At 39.3% G+C, this 16,675-nt stretch overlaps 1 protein-coding gene across 1 annotated transcript in view; it reads right to left on the bottom strand.

The window, feature by feature from the left end:
* LOC127418653 (rho GTPase-activating protein 39-like) overlaps positions 1-16,675 on the bottom strand; it is a 133,746-nt gene that overhangs the window by 22,426 nt on the left and 94,645 nt on the right. The window contains exons 3-5 of the mRNA XM_051659312.1: positions 15,063-16,389; positions 10,736-11,366; positions 7,289-7,387 (exon numbers count right to left, since the gene is read on the bottom strand). Of these exons, the coding sequence (XP_051515272.1) occupies positions 7,289-7,387; positions 10,736-11,366; positions 15,063-16,389 (2,057 nt within the window). The remainder of the gene's footprint in view (positions 1-7,288; positions 7,388-10,735; positions 11,367-15,062; positions 16,390-16,675) is intronic.

Below are 16,675 nucleotides of genomic sequence, written 5' to 3'. Positions count from 1 at the left end.
GGTGTCCATTTGTAATATACTTGTAGCAAAAATACATGTGCAAATAAATATCCAGCAGCCCTCTTTACTCATCTCACTCGCATAAAAGCACAAATTAAATACTCCTCACAGTACAAGAAGCCACTTGATAACGTTACATACTGTAGCAGAGAAGGAATGCTTACTTGACACAAACATTACAACAATTTTAGTGATTTAATTAATCTCAGTGTGAAAGCACCTCAACTCAACAGGAGACAAGCATTGAATTCTCCAAAAAACAGCAAGAATGTTTGCTGTTGAGTACATCTGTGATGTGGTTATGCTGATGCTGAACAGCACAACAACCACCTACTTAACGTTACTCATGGATGGATGACACAGGCCCAAAGACAGACAAAAGTACAGTATATGCATACACTGATTAATGTAATGATTAATGACAGGCAAGGAAAAATGATGACAAATTATATCAAATCCTAACATAGCCTTACATTGTTAGCTGCTAAATATTTTGTTTAATCTTGAAATACATCACATTATAGATGTTATATGTGTTGCAAATGCAGTTTCATGCTGTCTTTAGAGAAAAAAAAAACTGCAGTTAACTACACAACAAGATTAAGGGCCTTATTTTAAGAGCACTAAGCACAGTGTTATGCAATATATTATGCGCACATAATATGTCAGTGGGCATGGCCACGAAATTTTAGTATTTTCATGCAAGCAAGCGCTAAGTCTAGGCGCAAGTGGGTTTGGCGAAACTGCACACGCAAATTGCTAACGGGCTGAGTCAAGTGCAATTTAATTCTGAGTTTTTTCTCTGGCTATTTTACCATCTGCGTCCTTTTATGTAGTTAATTTCCTGTCAAACACCAGCGATATAAACAAAGACAGCACATTTATAAGAAGTTGGTATTGTAAATGGAATATATGCAATGAATTACAAAAATAGACATATGGACTTACATTCTTTTGTGCATTAACCGCATTCTTGATGAATGTCTGGCACATTTATATGTGAGTGACACCCTCCTTTTATAAGCATGGAAAATGTGCTTCTCATCGGAATTTGGGAGCAGACTCCATTAAATTATAGAATGCATGTATTATTAATAATTTTGATCAACTGAAACAGAAATCATGGCTAGTATTAGCAGTGATTGTATCGACCTTCCAGGTTAGGCTGTGGATTTGTCAGTCATTTTTGCTTTAAAATTAAAATTAATTTATTGAAACACAAAAAAAATTAAACAAAAATATTTCAAAATTTAAATTACACTTTAATCGAAATGAAAATGTAATCAAAATAATGAAGTGGTAAAAAAAAAAAAAAAAAACCATATATAACCATCTTCCCAAATCCAAACATTTCACTCTCTCCAACTTCTTCCACCGGCTCCTTTTGCAGTGAATTAAAAATCACTTTATGACAATAGGTGGAAAAATACCAATATAAATTAGATCATAAATACAACTGTAAATATAAACATAATGATAATTGTGAAATAAACCATGACCTATAGATAGTTTAACACAAATCTCAAATTTTTTGTTTCATAAAATGTCTACAACAGTGATTGGCAGGGACATAATTTGATGTTCCACTATATTTTCAAAGTTTGGTCATGAACTTTATTATCACCTGCTGGTGGAATCTCCAAATTGCAAATGCAGGGACTGAGTTTAAACTTTGAACTAAGATAAGATGTGGTTCTAGAAAGTCTTAGCGCAATGACCTATTTCTCATGAAAATTGAAAATTGTGCTTTGCGCCACTTCATTGACATACAATACACCAACAGTTTGCGTGCACACACCCACAGATAACGCAAACACTCCCATCCACGCCCACTTGCACTTGTGCTGGCACAAAAATTGCTCTTAGAATTAGCGATCTCAAGAAAATTGGATACGATGTAACCCACTGTTGTAGCGTGTAGCGCTGCACTTAGCACGATCATGAAAATAGAGCCGTAGGCCTCACTAGAGGACAATGAACAACCAAAAATTGCAAGATTTAAACAGAAATTCACAAAAGAATCAAATGTAAAACTTATAAATAATAACTGTGTTGCTTAGTGCTTAAAGATCAAGACTGGTAACAAAAAAGGTTGAATCCTGCAAGGGTCAAGTCATGAACTATTACCATTGTGCTTTGAACAAAACACTTAACCTCAGGATAACTCCAGGTTGATTGTCCCTGTAATAAGTGTCCTGTAAAAACCATCCGCTAAATGACTACTATAAATATTATCTTAGTAAATACAGTATATTTTAGCCTTGCATTTCAACCTCAAACAAATACAGTGGCCATTACTTCAGCACTCTGGATCAAGTGTGAAGTATCACACAGTGTAATTAACTGAGGCCGGGCTGGAGCTGCATTATTAAGAGCCCACGCTGAGCTGTCTCTTCAAATTCTTTGTTTTGAAGCAAGGCTCTTAGAAAGGCTTACTGTGTGCGAAAGAAATAAAAGAGAGACCGATAAAAGAATGAACGGAGGGTTAAGTTGAATGACAGCCACCGAGGGTGTAACCTGATCAAAATGTCCCGCTCTCTCTTTTTTTTTTTTTGTCTCAATCTGTCCAATCCTCTTTCTCTTTCCATCTCCTATCACTCTCGCTTTAAGACTGAAAGATGTTCTCAGGATCTCTGTTGCCTCTCAACCCACAAACTCTCTTTCTGTCTGTCTGTCTCTCTCTCTCTCTCTCTCTCTCTCTGAGCAGTCTGGCTGCGGGCCAGGGTAGCGTGGGACTCGCAGAATGTCTTGTTGCTCAAAGCTTTAATCTTCCCTCTACAAGAGACTGAAAGAAGGAGAGAGAGATAGAACGAGAGAAATCAAGAGGGGGAATACTGCCCTTATGTACTGGACCAGCTGGTCTCTCCTTGTTTCTCTCTTTCTGCTCTCTCTTTGAGTGATCATTCTCTGCTACCAGATCCAAGGCATCATTAATACATTAACTGAGTCAAAAGTGCAACCAGGAAGATTCCCATATTATCACTGCACACTAAACCCTAATGGCATTGCATGTGAGCGGATGTGTTCTATGTCGCATCCAATGTTCCACATCCTCAATGGAGTTCTAACCAATGATATACATATAGAACTGGATCGTTGACGCAATGTTAAAATGCCAACAGGAGGTGAAGCCACCGGAAGTGTTTGAGCGGCCATCTTAGTGTGCCCAAACTGTCATAGAGCATCAGTGACTGACAGGCAAAAACACTCCCGTTTCACCGTATCTGACCTGTGGGTATGACAGTTGCATTTTGCCCTCTAGAGACAATCATGTTTAATGTTTAATTTGTACGTCATGGATAATATTTGTTACGAGGGAGAAGATATATGTGGATTGCGATGTCAGAGCATTCACCTGCCCCTGTGTTCAGTCTATCAGTACAGCACAACGATCACCAAAGGAAGTGGCAAAACTGTCCACAAGTTGTAATGTAAGTAGGAAAAGCTGTAATATTTGCTTGTTTTAGGGTGACAATACGTCCTTACCCACAAAAGGGACTTTAAAAAAGTCAGACCGGGATTTCTAAATCGCCTTAAATGCCCGGGATTTGCTTGTTTTCATATTGAAGTGCTCTCTGTAGTCATACATGGATACATGTCATAAATATGGATTCGTTTGTCATTTAAACCTAGCGTATCAGTTTAATTTTAACCAGCTTTGCTTTGCGTGTCTCCCTCAGTCTCTGCACGCCCGCTGCACGTGTGATAGAGGGAGAGAGAGCATGCACTCTTATTCAAGTGACCGCGAGAAAAAGGCACTTTTGATGAAAACATAAAACAAGTAACTCTGAACAAACACTTCGATATTCACAATAAATAAGTCTGAAAACGTCTGTTTGTATCTTACCTCAGTTTCAGTGAACTTGTGTACATTCAGCTGATCTGTTCGCTGATGAAGTTTGATAGAGGTGGATACTGTTTGATATAGTAGATACACATAACTCACTCGGGCTTTCCTGACTTTAAATAAATAAATAATTACATGTGTAGGACGTTTGCATTGTACATGCAGATTTCAGATATAAAATCGGTGATTGAATGATTAATGTTTACTCGCTGAAATGAGACGATTTCCTATTAAGTCAATAGGGACATTGGATCGTTTGGACATAGCAATATGGCGGCACAGTAGCTTCACTTTTTTGACATCATGAGCAATCCAGTTCTATATAATATATATGTGGTTCTAACCAATAGTCTGGAATTAGCATTTTCATCTAGTCCTGTCAGGCCCATCACAAAGACATTAAAGTGGCTGCTGACATCACCCTGTGACAATTCTTCCAGCATCCCTCCACCATCCCAACTCTACCTTAATTTCCAATATCTCTTTTGTTTATTAACAACCTATCACATTATTAAGTAGTCCAGGAGAAAACCTAAATCTCAAGTGGAGTCTCATGCTCGAGTCCCTCCACCTTAATCACTCACAAGGATAATATGAACATGTGAACTCATGAAAGACAATGTTAAACGGAAACTGCTACCCATTTAACTTTCATAATGCCACTTATTTCAGAGTGAATATTATAATATGCTTACATATTTTATATATTAATATATTACATTATTTTAATATATAATATTAATCATTAATTTGGGATGGGACTTAATTGTATCCATTGGCATTTGATTGATATTATTGATTTAATTGGTGAATATTATTTTTTTGCTGCCAGTGTGGCCTTCGTTACATCAGTAAAAAAGTCCTTTCAGAGGTGGAGAAAATTAATACATTGTGATGAAAATCTTTCTTAAGATTAACATGCACTAATGAATAGTGCATAATAAAACCAGTGACATTAATTAGGAAAGTAAATAGGGTCAGTTTAATTTTTAAGTAGGGCAGTCAATCGATTAAATGTTTCTCAAAATATTTGCATTGCATGCCAATTAATTAATTGAATTAATCTCAGTTAATCACATTTATCAATATTTTCAAAAATTTTCCCAAAATAAAATTATACACACACACACACACACACACACACACACACACACACACACAAACTGGCGGCCAAATGTTTGGAATAATGTACAGATTTTGCTCTTATGGAAAGAAATAGTTACTTTTATTCACCAAAGTGGCATTTAACTGATCACAATGTATAGTCAGGACATTAATAACATGAAAAATTACTATTACAATTAGAATTTTTTTTCAGAACTTCTTAAACTACTTCAAAGAGTTCTCATCAAAAAATCCTCCACGTGCAGCAATGACAGCTTTGCAGATTCTTGGCATTCTAGCTATCAGTTTGTCCAGATACTCTGGTGACACTTCACCCCACACTTCCTGTAGCACTTGCCATAGATGTGACTGTCTTGTCGTGCACTTCTCACGCACCTTACAGTCTAACTGATCCCACAAAAGCTCAATGGGGTTAAGATCCATAACACTCTTTTCCAATTATCTGTTGTCCAATGTCTGTGTTTCTTTGCACTCTAACCTTTTCTTGTTTTTCTGTTTCAAAAGTGGCTTTTTCTTTGCAATTCTTCCCATAAGGCCTGCACCCCTGAGTCTTCTCTTTACTGTTGTACATGAAACTGGTGTTGTGCGGGTAGAATTCAATGAAGCTGTCAGCTGAGGACATGTGAGGTGTCTATTTCTCAAACTAGAGACGCTGATGTACTTATCCTCTTGTTTAGTTGTACATCTGGTCTTCCACATCTCTTTCTGTCCTTGTTAAGAGCTAGTTGTCCTTTGTCTTTGAAGACTGTAGTGTACAGCTTTGTATGAAATCTTCAGTTTTTTGGCAATTTCAAGCATTGTATAGCCTTCAATCCTCAAAACAATGATTGACTGACGAGTTTCTAGAGAAAGCCGTTTCTTTTTTGCCATTTTTGACCTAATATTGACCTTAAGACATGCCAGTCTATTGCATACTGTGGCAACTCAAAAACAAACACAAAGACAATGTTAAGCTTCATTTAATGAACCAAATATCTTTCAACTGTGTTTGATATAATGGCAAGTGATTTTCTAGTACCAAATTAGCAATTTAGCATGATTACTCAAGGATAAGGTGTTGGAGTGATGGCTGCTGGAAATGGGGTCTGTCTAGCTTTGATCAAAAATGACTTTTTTCAAATAATGATGGTGTTGTTTTTTACATCAGTAATGTCCTGACTATATTTGTGATCAGTTGAATGCACTTTGGTGAATTTAAGTACCAATTTCCTTCTGAAACAGCAAAATCTGTACATTATTCCAAACTTTTGGCAGCCAGTGTATAGATAATCACTCAAATAATTCAAAAGACAATACATTGTTGTGGCAGATGAGTAAAGCACTGATTAGACAATACTAAATGTGAATTTAGAAGTCAATATATTGTTTGCTTTATTTCCATATCATTAAACATAAGGCTATCACTGGCCTACAGTTCACAGCAATCCATTTTTCAATCGAGTCTGTCAGTCTGTCCGAGGTAGACTGCTTTCATAGGATGAGTTCTTGCATTCCGCCTGCAATCTAAAGGCGTCTTTACACAGCCAAGTTAATCCTGCTCTGTGCCTACTTAAAATTCTGTGTAAAGATGCAAAGCAATATAGAAATATGAATGAAAATATGAAATTATACCTTAAATATAAAACTAAATTATGAAATATATGCTCTATCATGACAAAAACAAAGTTTAAGGCTGCTCTGAGGTGGGTTAGAGCAGGCTTAATTTAGACTGGCTTTTATGCTGCATTGCGTCTTTACACACGCTTTAAGTGCATACGAGTCAGATGGATGCTTTGGAGCGTATCACTTTGGTTGTGTCGCTTTTCACTGGTATTCAATGTCTTGCACATAAAGGCTGCAGTTTTAGGACGCTATATCAAGTGAAAAAAAAAGTCTCGAGGCCCTTGCACTCTGTTCCATCCAGCTGTCTTGGAACAGCTGTCGGTTTGTTATCTGTACAGCTGAGCGTTGCCTGTACAGCTAGCGTTGCGCTGACTGCCCCCTGCTTACTGAGACTCACATAAACATGAATATGGTACTTCAAGCTTGGATTGCTCCACAGGTAAGAAAATTCCTCTGAAATGTACACATAGTCAGGGTGCATGATTAATTGTGATAAGTTTTTAGCAAGTTAATGCGTAAAACCAAAATTAAGTTATCTTAAAGGTGCTTTTTAGGTTTGAGTAGATGAGTATTTATTTTAATCTATTGCTCTACACATAATAGCATCCTTGTGTCATTGTCACATGTACACACTCTACTCATGTTTGCTTTTGTGTGTGTACACACATGTCCTTGAGTGTGTGTGTGAATGGGTAATTCCAGATTAAAACTCACCCTGCTCCTCCTCTTCCTCATTGTTCTGTTTCCTCTTCTTCCTGGACTTTGAATTCTTCTTGTTTTTTATGTCCTGTTGTTCCATGATATGCTGAAGTACTGTAAAACACAGCAAATTAATTAATTGTGAACACTCATACTGTCCAATAGTCCGTCTGAAAAATGCATGACTGTTTTGTTCCACGACCCGTGATTATCACCTGCTGTAATCCCTGCTTTTATTTTTCTCTCCTCCTCAGCGTTACATCCTGTTTGAGTAGGCACAAAGCTATTATAATTTTAGCATTGTGACCAATATTGACCCACGCTGTTTATATGTATATGAGTGTATCAGGCTTTGAATCCATATGGGACGGCCTAAAACATAAACATTCCCCTGTGTGAGTCCTTTATCTGTCCTACAAACAAATACAAAGCAAAAAACCGTAGGGATCCTAAAACATAACATATTCTAATTATTAAACTATCCAAGATATACAATGGGCCCAAAAAGCATTTGGACAATTAAGCCACACTTAAAAATGTATGAATGTCACTGCATTACATAACATATCAAACCAAGTGGAATTGAAGATAGCACATGCACACCTTCCAGGCAAATCATATCATAAAAATAATTTTTACACTATAAAACAATAGATATGCAGTTGAAATCAGAAGTTTACATACATTTAAACATTCCCTGTCTTAGGTCAGTTAGGATCACTACTTTATTTTAAGAATGTGAAATGTCAGAATAATAGTAGAGAGAATGATTTATTTCAGCTTTTATTTCTTTCATCACATTCCCAGTGGGTCAGAAGTTTACATACACTTTGTTAGTATTTGGTAGCATCGCCTTTAAATTGTTTAACTTGGGTCAAACTTTTTGAGTAGCCTTCCACAAGCTTCTCACAATAAGTTGCTGGGATTTTGGCCCATTCCTCTAGACAGAACTGGTGTAACTGAGTCAGGTTTTTAGGCCTCCTTGCTCGCACACGCTTTTTCAGTTCTGCCCACAAATTATCTATCAGATTGAGGTCAGGGCTTTGTGATGGCCACTCCAATACCTTGACTTTGTTGTCCTTAAGCCATTTTGCCACAACTTTGGAGGTATGCTTGGGGTATTTGTCCATTTGGAAGACCCATTTGCGACCGAGCTTTAACTTCCTGGCTGATGTCTTGAGATGTTGCTTCAATATATCCACATAATTTTCCTTCCTCATGATGCCATCTATTTTTTGAGTGCACCAGTCCCTCCTGCAGCAAAGCACCCCCACAACATGATGCTGCCACCCACATGCTTCATGATTGGGATGGTATTCTTCGGCTTGCAAGCCCCACCCTTTTTCCTCCAAACGTAACGATGGTCATTATGGCCAAACAGTTAAATTTTTTTCATCAGAACAGAGGACATTTCTCCAAAAAGTAAGATATTAGTCTCCATGTGCACATGCAAAATGTAGTCTGGCTTTTTTATGGCGGTTTTGGAGCAGTGGCTTCTTCCTTGCTGAGCAGCCTTTCATGTTATGTCGATATAGGACTAATTTTACTGTGGATATAGATACTTGTCTACCTGTATCCTCCAGCATTTTCACAAGGTCCTTTGCTGTTGTTCTGGGATAGATTTGTACTTTTCGCACCAAACGTTCATCTCTAGGAGACAGAATGTGTCTCCTTCCTGAGCGGTATGATGGCTGCATGGTCCCATAGTGTTTATACTTGCATACTATTGTTTGTATAAATGAACGTGGTACCTTCAGGCATTTGGAAATTGCTCCCAAGGATGAACCAGACTTGTGAAGGTCCACAATTTTTTTCTGAGGTCTTGGCTGATTTCTTTAGATTTTCCCATGATGTCAAGCAAAGAGGTACTGAGTTTGAAGGTGGGCCTTAAATTACATCCACAGATACACCTCCAATTGACTCCAATTAGCCTATCAGAAGCTAAATGGCTAATTGCCTAAAGGCTTGACATAATTTTCTGGAATTTTCCAAGTTGCTTAAAGGCACAGTTAACTTAGTGTATGTAAACTTCTGACCCACTGGAATTGTGAAATAGTCAATTAAAAGTGAAACAATCTGTCTGTGAATTATTGTTGGAAAAATTACTTGTGTCATGCACAAAGTAGATGTCCTAAACAACTTGCCAAAACTATAGTTTGCTAATATGAAATATGTGGAATGGTTAAAAAATTTGTTTAATGACTTCAACCTAAGTGTATGTAAACTTCTGACTTCAACTGTTGTTCATAGCTAATATTTAGTGCTGGTGTTCAAAAAGGGCTTCTTGACTAGCTTAACCAGCAAGACTTACATGATCAACCAGTATCACCAGAAAAGCCATGTTGGTCAACGAGAAGTTTTGTCAACCAGAATGTTTTACTGGTGAACTATGCTTGTCCAGAATCTAGACAAATATTAAACCAGTACTAACGAGCATAAACCACCTTGGCAGAGCAAGGGAAATCACGCTATTTTAAGCTTTTCAACAGGGGTGGTATAAGTGTCTACATTCTTTTTGGGGCCACTGTCCTAACACAGATCTCCTTATTATATAAAGCTAATTTTAATTAAAATGGCAGTCGGACGATATGGCTGTTCATGGCAAAACTGGTATTGTCTTATTTACTATGATCCAAGGAATCCATAGACAACAAGATTGATTTTATGGTTTTGAAACAAACGGTTCAGAATTTATGGGCAAAAATAGCCATTTTTGATATTTCTTGACCCGTAAGTGGCACTGTCACCAAACTTGCCATTTTGCCTCAGATCATGGTCCTAAAGAAGCGTACAAAGTTTCGTATTGATAGACTAAAGTATTGCCGAAATACAGCTTCACCTCCCGATTTGGGTAGCAATCGTTCAGTTTGCAATGGTGTTACTTCCGATCCGTGGCAAAAATCTAAATTCTGTTCAGTCATGTCTTTGCGGCTGGGACTAAAGATCATCTGAGCCGTTTATGGTGAAGATTGGACATAATCTGTAGGAGTAGAAAGAATTTTGTTTCTTGACAAAATTGTTCAAAAGTAATAAGACGAATATTACATTATTTGAACTGGTGGTGGTGCTATAGGTTTTGGCCCCAAAGATGGTCAGGGGCTATTCATGCCCACCCCAATCAGTGTGCCAAATTTTATAATTTTTCTAAAATTGTAACATTTTCAAGAACAAACACACTAGGGGCTACTACACTTTTGGTGCGTGGCCACTAGTTACTATAGACTAACCCTACCCTACCCCACACCCTAACCCAAGAAATAATAGTAATGCTACTACTACTAATAATAATATTAAAATATTATTTATGTACAAATAGTTTTTCCAAATAGGATTCCCCCATTTTTTATTATTATTTTTTGTGTCAGATTTAGTTAACTTTTTGTGACAAATTTCTCCCCAAACTATAATGTTGTACACAAACACACACACACGTAACGTAGTGTGCCTTCACAGCATACTTACTCTTTTTATCGTTATTAGGTTCAAGATGTCTCTGTATGTAGCCTTCCAAGTAGCATCTAAATTTGGGCGAGGGTGAGAAGAACGCTAGGCTGATGGCCATCAGCTCCCAACCGGCCTCCAGACTCCTCAAACTCAAGTTATCGGTGGTCTGCCGCACCAACTGCACGTACAGCTCGTCCCTCAAGCCCTGCATTCCCCAACACTTTGTCACCACCTGAAGGGCCGCATGCCGTTTGTCCAGCCTGGCCGGCCTGTCTCCCATGTAGGCCTGGACCAGCTTAAACATCTCGCAGGCTTCCTTCTTGACGGCCCGGTCACTGGTGATCAACATGGGTTTCTTAATGGAGCCGCGGTTCCACGATAGCATATTAGCGATGGAGACTCGTCGGCGGAACAGGCCTTGCGTGTGCTGGTTGAGGTTTTTGCTGGCCCAATCTTCCATGCTGGCATTGGGTGGAGGCTTGCAGAGGGTGGTGTATGGGTACTGGTAAATGGAACCTGTGCTGGTATGGGAGGGAGGGGGGTTGTTGTTGTTTTTATGGGTGATGTGGGCGGTTCCACGGCCCACTCTGTCATGGTCACAGTCTTGGGGCGAAACATCCTGCTGAGTTTTGGATTCCAGTGTTCCTGTCTGGAGCCAGAGAGATTGAGAAAGAGAAATGTGTCAGTACTGCATAATGCAGCTGGTCTAGCATTTATTTGCATCATCACGACTGCCGCAGGAACTGGGGTCTGTGTATTGCGTAAGTTGCAGACGATTGGCTTACTCTCCCTGCAGAAATTCAGAGACGCTCATATGGATTACGCTTGCTCCCTAAATAGGTGACCCAATATGGAAATCACATCCCAAAATCAAACATTGCTGCCTCCCCTTTTCTTTCTGCTTCTTTCCCACTTTTCATTTCTCCTAACTCATAAAGGGATAGTTCATCCAAAATTTACTCACCCTCATTTTGTTCCAAATCCATATGCTGTTACTTTTTTTTTCTTTTTTTTCTGTGGAATTTATTAAGATAATTTTTGAAGAATCCTCCAGAATCTCCAAAAAGGACAAAAAACTCTATAAATGCACCATAAAAGTAGTTCATATGACTCATGCACTGTATTCAGACTTCTGAATTAAAGGCTTCTGATAGCTTTGTGTGATTTTTAGTTTAATGACACTAATCTATCATATGACTTCAGAAGACTTGGATAAAAGCACACAAATCATATGACCCTTGGACAGATTTTTAGGTGAACTATTCCTTTAATGGTGCTAAAACCTCTGTCCTACTCCACTTAATTAAACAAATTTGTCAACTTACAGAGTCTTGCTTAAGCTTATAAAAGAATTTATGGCATTTAAAACAACACATGAGTACAGTTTCAAAATCTAAACTGGGAAATGTAAGATTTTTATTAGTTCAGGGCTGTTAGCCAAAGCATAAAGCCATGCAAATGTGAAACAATCAAACACATTAATGCTGACATTAATATGGTTACACAAATAGTCGTGATGTGACACTTTATGAGCATGATGTCATCTGTACATGCAGTGACATACATGTTAGGCACATTACATTTACAACTTGGTCTCGTAACGGATGGGTTTCTGTCCATGCCCTGGCATTCCCTGGCATTATGTCAATGTGACACTGTGCCTTAAGTGATATAGACTTAATAATGTGGTCACATTAAATTATCAGAATCTAGCATTTCTACATGCCTCTGAACATAAGAGAGGTTTCTGTCTCCATCAGGATATAATAAGCTTGCTCTGAACTAAATCCTTGAGTCACTGTTTCCAGACTCACAAATCTGCCTTTACATTTATTGCAGTATTTTAATTAGAGAGAGAGTTTGAGGAAGTTAATGAGGCATGTGAAGGCGAGAGGAAAGCCAAAAAAGCCGGTGGACCTGTGGCAGTGGTTGAATATGTAAATATGGAATTTTGGTATTTCTAGAAAAGGTACACTTTGTAATTTTGCCATCTTTAAATAAATACATTTACATATTAAATAAAATAAATAAAATAAACTACATTCATGCCAAATAAATAAACTTCATTGATCATTATCCATTCACCATGACTACTTCAATAAATTCTCTAAGAAAATTTTAGCCATTTTGTTTTTAGGTGTAATTAAAGGTGTGCTCTGTAATTTTATGTCATGCTGGCTGGTGTTGCAGTCCTTGTAGACTTAAACTGACACAAAGCACTTTGTATGTAGCATCATGTAAAAGCAATATTTTCCGGTTACTGCTGCAAATGAAAAATGCACTAAACGTAGAATTTAGCAAGTACAATTCATTTTTTAAGAGCTAAAAAAACTATTTACAAATAGCTAAAAAAGTTAATATTTATTGAGGAAAACATATCTGAGGGCAAATTTAATTTAATCGTGTATGATTACTTGATTGATGACAAACCTCTTGACAAACCTCTAAGATTAATAATATTAACACCACCAACTCCCTTGTGCTCTGTGGGAGAAGCCAAACCACATGTAGAGCACTACACTGATGACAAATGGATCTGTCAGCACACACATTCACACACATTACCCAAATGTGCCAAATCACTGCGAGCTGTGAGAGCTGATTGTCTGCACAACCACAACACCTGGCTGAGTGAATGATGGGACTGGCCATGCCTCTGTTTTACTTTCTCAACAATTCTGCAAATAGGACCAGGGCCTGTGTTTCTGTTATGTTTTCAAATAGGTAAAAGTTGTTTCTGGTGAGGTCAGACTAAAGGTTAATTTATGTTCCAGTTGTTCCAGCACTTGTGTGGGAATGACAACACAATCCAGAATTGCCTTAAACTAGCATGCTAATTCTAGCAAATGAGGAGCATGAATAACCTAGTGAGCTGCCTTGCTGTCTACTGTCTACATAGACTTCTGCCATCCAAGGCAACACCTTGAACCACAACCTCATAATTGACTGATCTGAAATGCTCTACAACAACTTTGCTATAGCGTTTGCATATAGTGTTCCTCACGTATTTGTGTTAGCACGTGTTACTAATCTAACAACGTGATGCTTTAATAAGCATAAAAATACATAGCACACATGAATAGTTCATTTTTAATTAGATTGATCTATTTTTATTGATAATTTTACATTTTGGCCATAAAGAGGTACCTTAGAAGGCAGCATCATTTTACTGCTTATTTGTTTGGAACAGCATACACACTGAGAGTGTACCTAAGATACCCAAGAATGCTAAGTTGGCAGCTTACTAGGTTTTGGAACAGTACTCTAATTTTTGCTGAACAACACACAATTAAATGTTATATGAATGCACATCTCTCTCTCTCTCTCTCTCTCTCTCTCTCTCTCTGTAGTGTGCTCTTCGATTTAAACTCTATTTTCATGGGCTTCCTTTGGCTGGAAAAGACAGATAATAAATCAAGTTATCTGCCTTCATCATTAACAAAGTATATGCGCTCACATACACACACACTATCATAAATACAGCTGATCATGACTAGAGACTGAAAAGTTCTTAAACTGAATACTGACCTACTTGCTACCTGATTCCCATATGTATATCCCACACAAACAACTAACAAACCATACACTTGTTAATAAATTGATACATTTTCATATCTCTCAGTTGATCACTTTCAGTGGATTCCATGCATACTAAATTCACCTCATAATTCAAAGTTTCTCCTTATTCCTGCACTTTCCCTTTCATGATAAAAACAACCACTGACCTTCGTACAATCCCCCTAATCCACACATTAAAACACACACACATACGAAGTAAATCTCCCTAGAATGGAACATTCACACCCTCTTTAGCTCAAGAAACCAGCCTGGCCATCTACTGCATAGTTTCTACAATGACTGAATGGGAAGCCTTGTTTTGCTTTTCCACTCCGAGGAACTCCATAAGACACAGTGGGAGCCTCAAATATAAGGCTGAATATGAGAGAGACAGGGAATGACAAAAATGACCCTGTTGAAAAAACAGCACTGCTGGTCACCAGCTTACATATGTTGTGTTGCATTGGGATGCTGGTGTCCACACCAGGATTCTTACTATCTTAACTAGCAAATGATTTCCATGGCCATGGGCAACCAGCTTACCCAGAAGGAATCTAACTTTTGCAGATGAAAACCATGGCTATGTTGGTCCACCATCTAGAACAGCACCACACCAGCGTAAACCAGACTGAACTAAAATGTACTGTAAATTCATGCTGGATTTTTCAGCAGGGGATCAAAAGGAAAAACTTGCTGGAAAAGAGACTTGTAAGGAGGACATTTTCTGATTGCCTCACTGGACCTATGACAACATTTCCATATGGACAACTTTAAAAAAAAATTGTACCTGTGATGATGACCTGGGTGGTTCTGGAGAGGACAAACTGGTCTGTGATGTTCTGCTCTTTTCCTTCGAATCCACTCTCTCAAATGTCCTCTTCTTCCTGCCTCCCAGGCCATCTGTCACCAGTGGCGACAGCACCACGTCACCATGGTTGTTACCCCCACACCTATACAGTGAACGATTACTTGATGTCACATCCTCCCTCGATCCCAGCATTCCACCACCTCTTGCACCTATTTTCAATGAACTGACAGGAGAGCGGGCGGTACTCCCAGAAGCCTCCGAGCCCATCTCAGTGTCCAGACTGGCCTTGCTTCCATGAAGCACGTTTGAACGGTTCACCACTGCCCTCATTTCTGCCATCAGCTTCTCGTTCAGTGCACTTAACTCCCCACTGCTGCCCACAGAGCCGGGCCGCCCCGACCCTACACCCAGAGCTGCACGACACCGGTTCTTTCTTCGCAGGCTCGGGGACGGCCCAGTGGAGTAGCCCGAGTCCTGGTAGGTGACGGCAGCAGGGCCTGGGTACTCTTGGGAGGCCATGCTGCTTTGATGGCTGTGGCGAGGCTCCAACAATTTCCATGACTGCTTCTTCTCTAGAGAGACCTCCTTCTTAATCTGGGCAGGGACTGGGGACTGGGGCTGGATTTGAGGACTGGCTGGGTTTGAAGCACCCTCACTGGAATTAGAGGACTGGTGTTTTGACGCAGCTACATCCACATACACCATGTGCTTGATGCACTCTCGGCCAGCTGGACTGTACTCACTAGCAGAAAAGCTGCACATGTGCTTGGAGAGGGGGTACTGGAGAAGTTTAGGAGGTTGGGTTCCTCGCGTTAAGCTGTGATTGGTAGGGTAGGGACCTCGCTTTAAGTGGTGCAACCCCTCCACTTCCATTTCCACTGGGGGTTCATCGTAAATGGGTGGGTCCATGGGTGGGGGTTCATCGTAGATGGGTGCTGAGGGTGTGGCTCCGTACTGTGGGGAGGAGGGACAGGGTGTACAGGCTCCAGAGTGTGGGGGGGCAGGGTTAGAGGAAGAGCTAGAAGTGGTCAGAACCAAACAGAAATTGGCACTATCTGACTTTTTGAGATGGTACTGCTTGGAGTCTCCAGGGACGGACATTTTGCTGAGTAGACAGGTTCTGTCGGGTTGGGGAGTATAACCTGGCTTGGGTGAAGTTGTACCAGTGCAAGTGCTGGTGGGGTTAAGGTGGAGGAGATGGTGGGTGCTAGCAGAACCCAGAGGCTGGTTTCTACCAATGCTGTTCACTTTCACCAACATGGCTGCCTTGGATCCCGGAGCAGGCTGCCATCTTTGAGCAGCTTCCCTGAAACACACACAAAAAAGGATACTGTCAAAACAATAACTCAATAGTTCTATTTCAAAATCTAGTGAGCTACCTTACACTCTACTATCTTCATATGCAGATACCTTCTATGGAAAAAATTTAACCACCATACCTCAAAAGTAACGGATTTGAAATGCTCTATATAAGCAACTACTCTCTTGAAGGGGGTCACTTACTGGACAGATCTGGTGGACGATATGGCGTGTTCTAAAATTTGAAAAAACTGTTTTCAATGAAGGTATGCACACTGCCATTGCCATCTGTC

Source organism: Myxocyprinus asiaticus, chromosome 28 (assembly GCF_019703515.2).
Source record: "Myxocyprinus asiaticus isolate MX2 ecotype Aquarium Trade chromosome 28, UBuf_Myxa_2, whole genome shotgun sequence".
Taxonomy (NCBI): domain Eukaryota; kingdom Metazoa; phylum Chordata; class Actinopteri; order Cypriniformes; family Catostomidae; genus Myxocyprinus; species Myxocyprinus asiaticus.
This window is presented reverse-complemented; position numbering and strand designations above follow the sequence as displayed.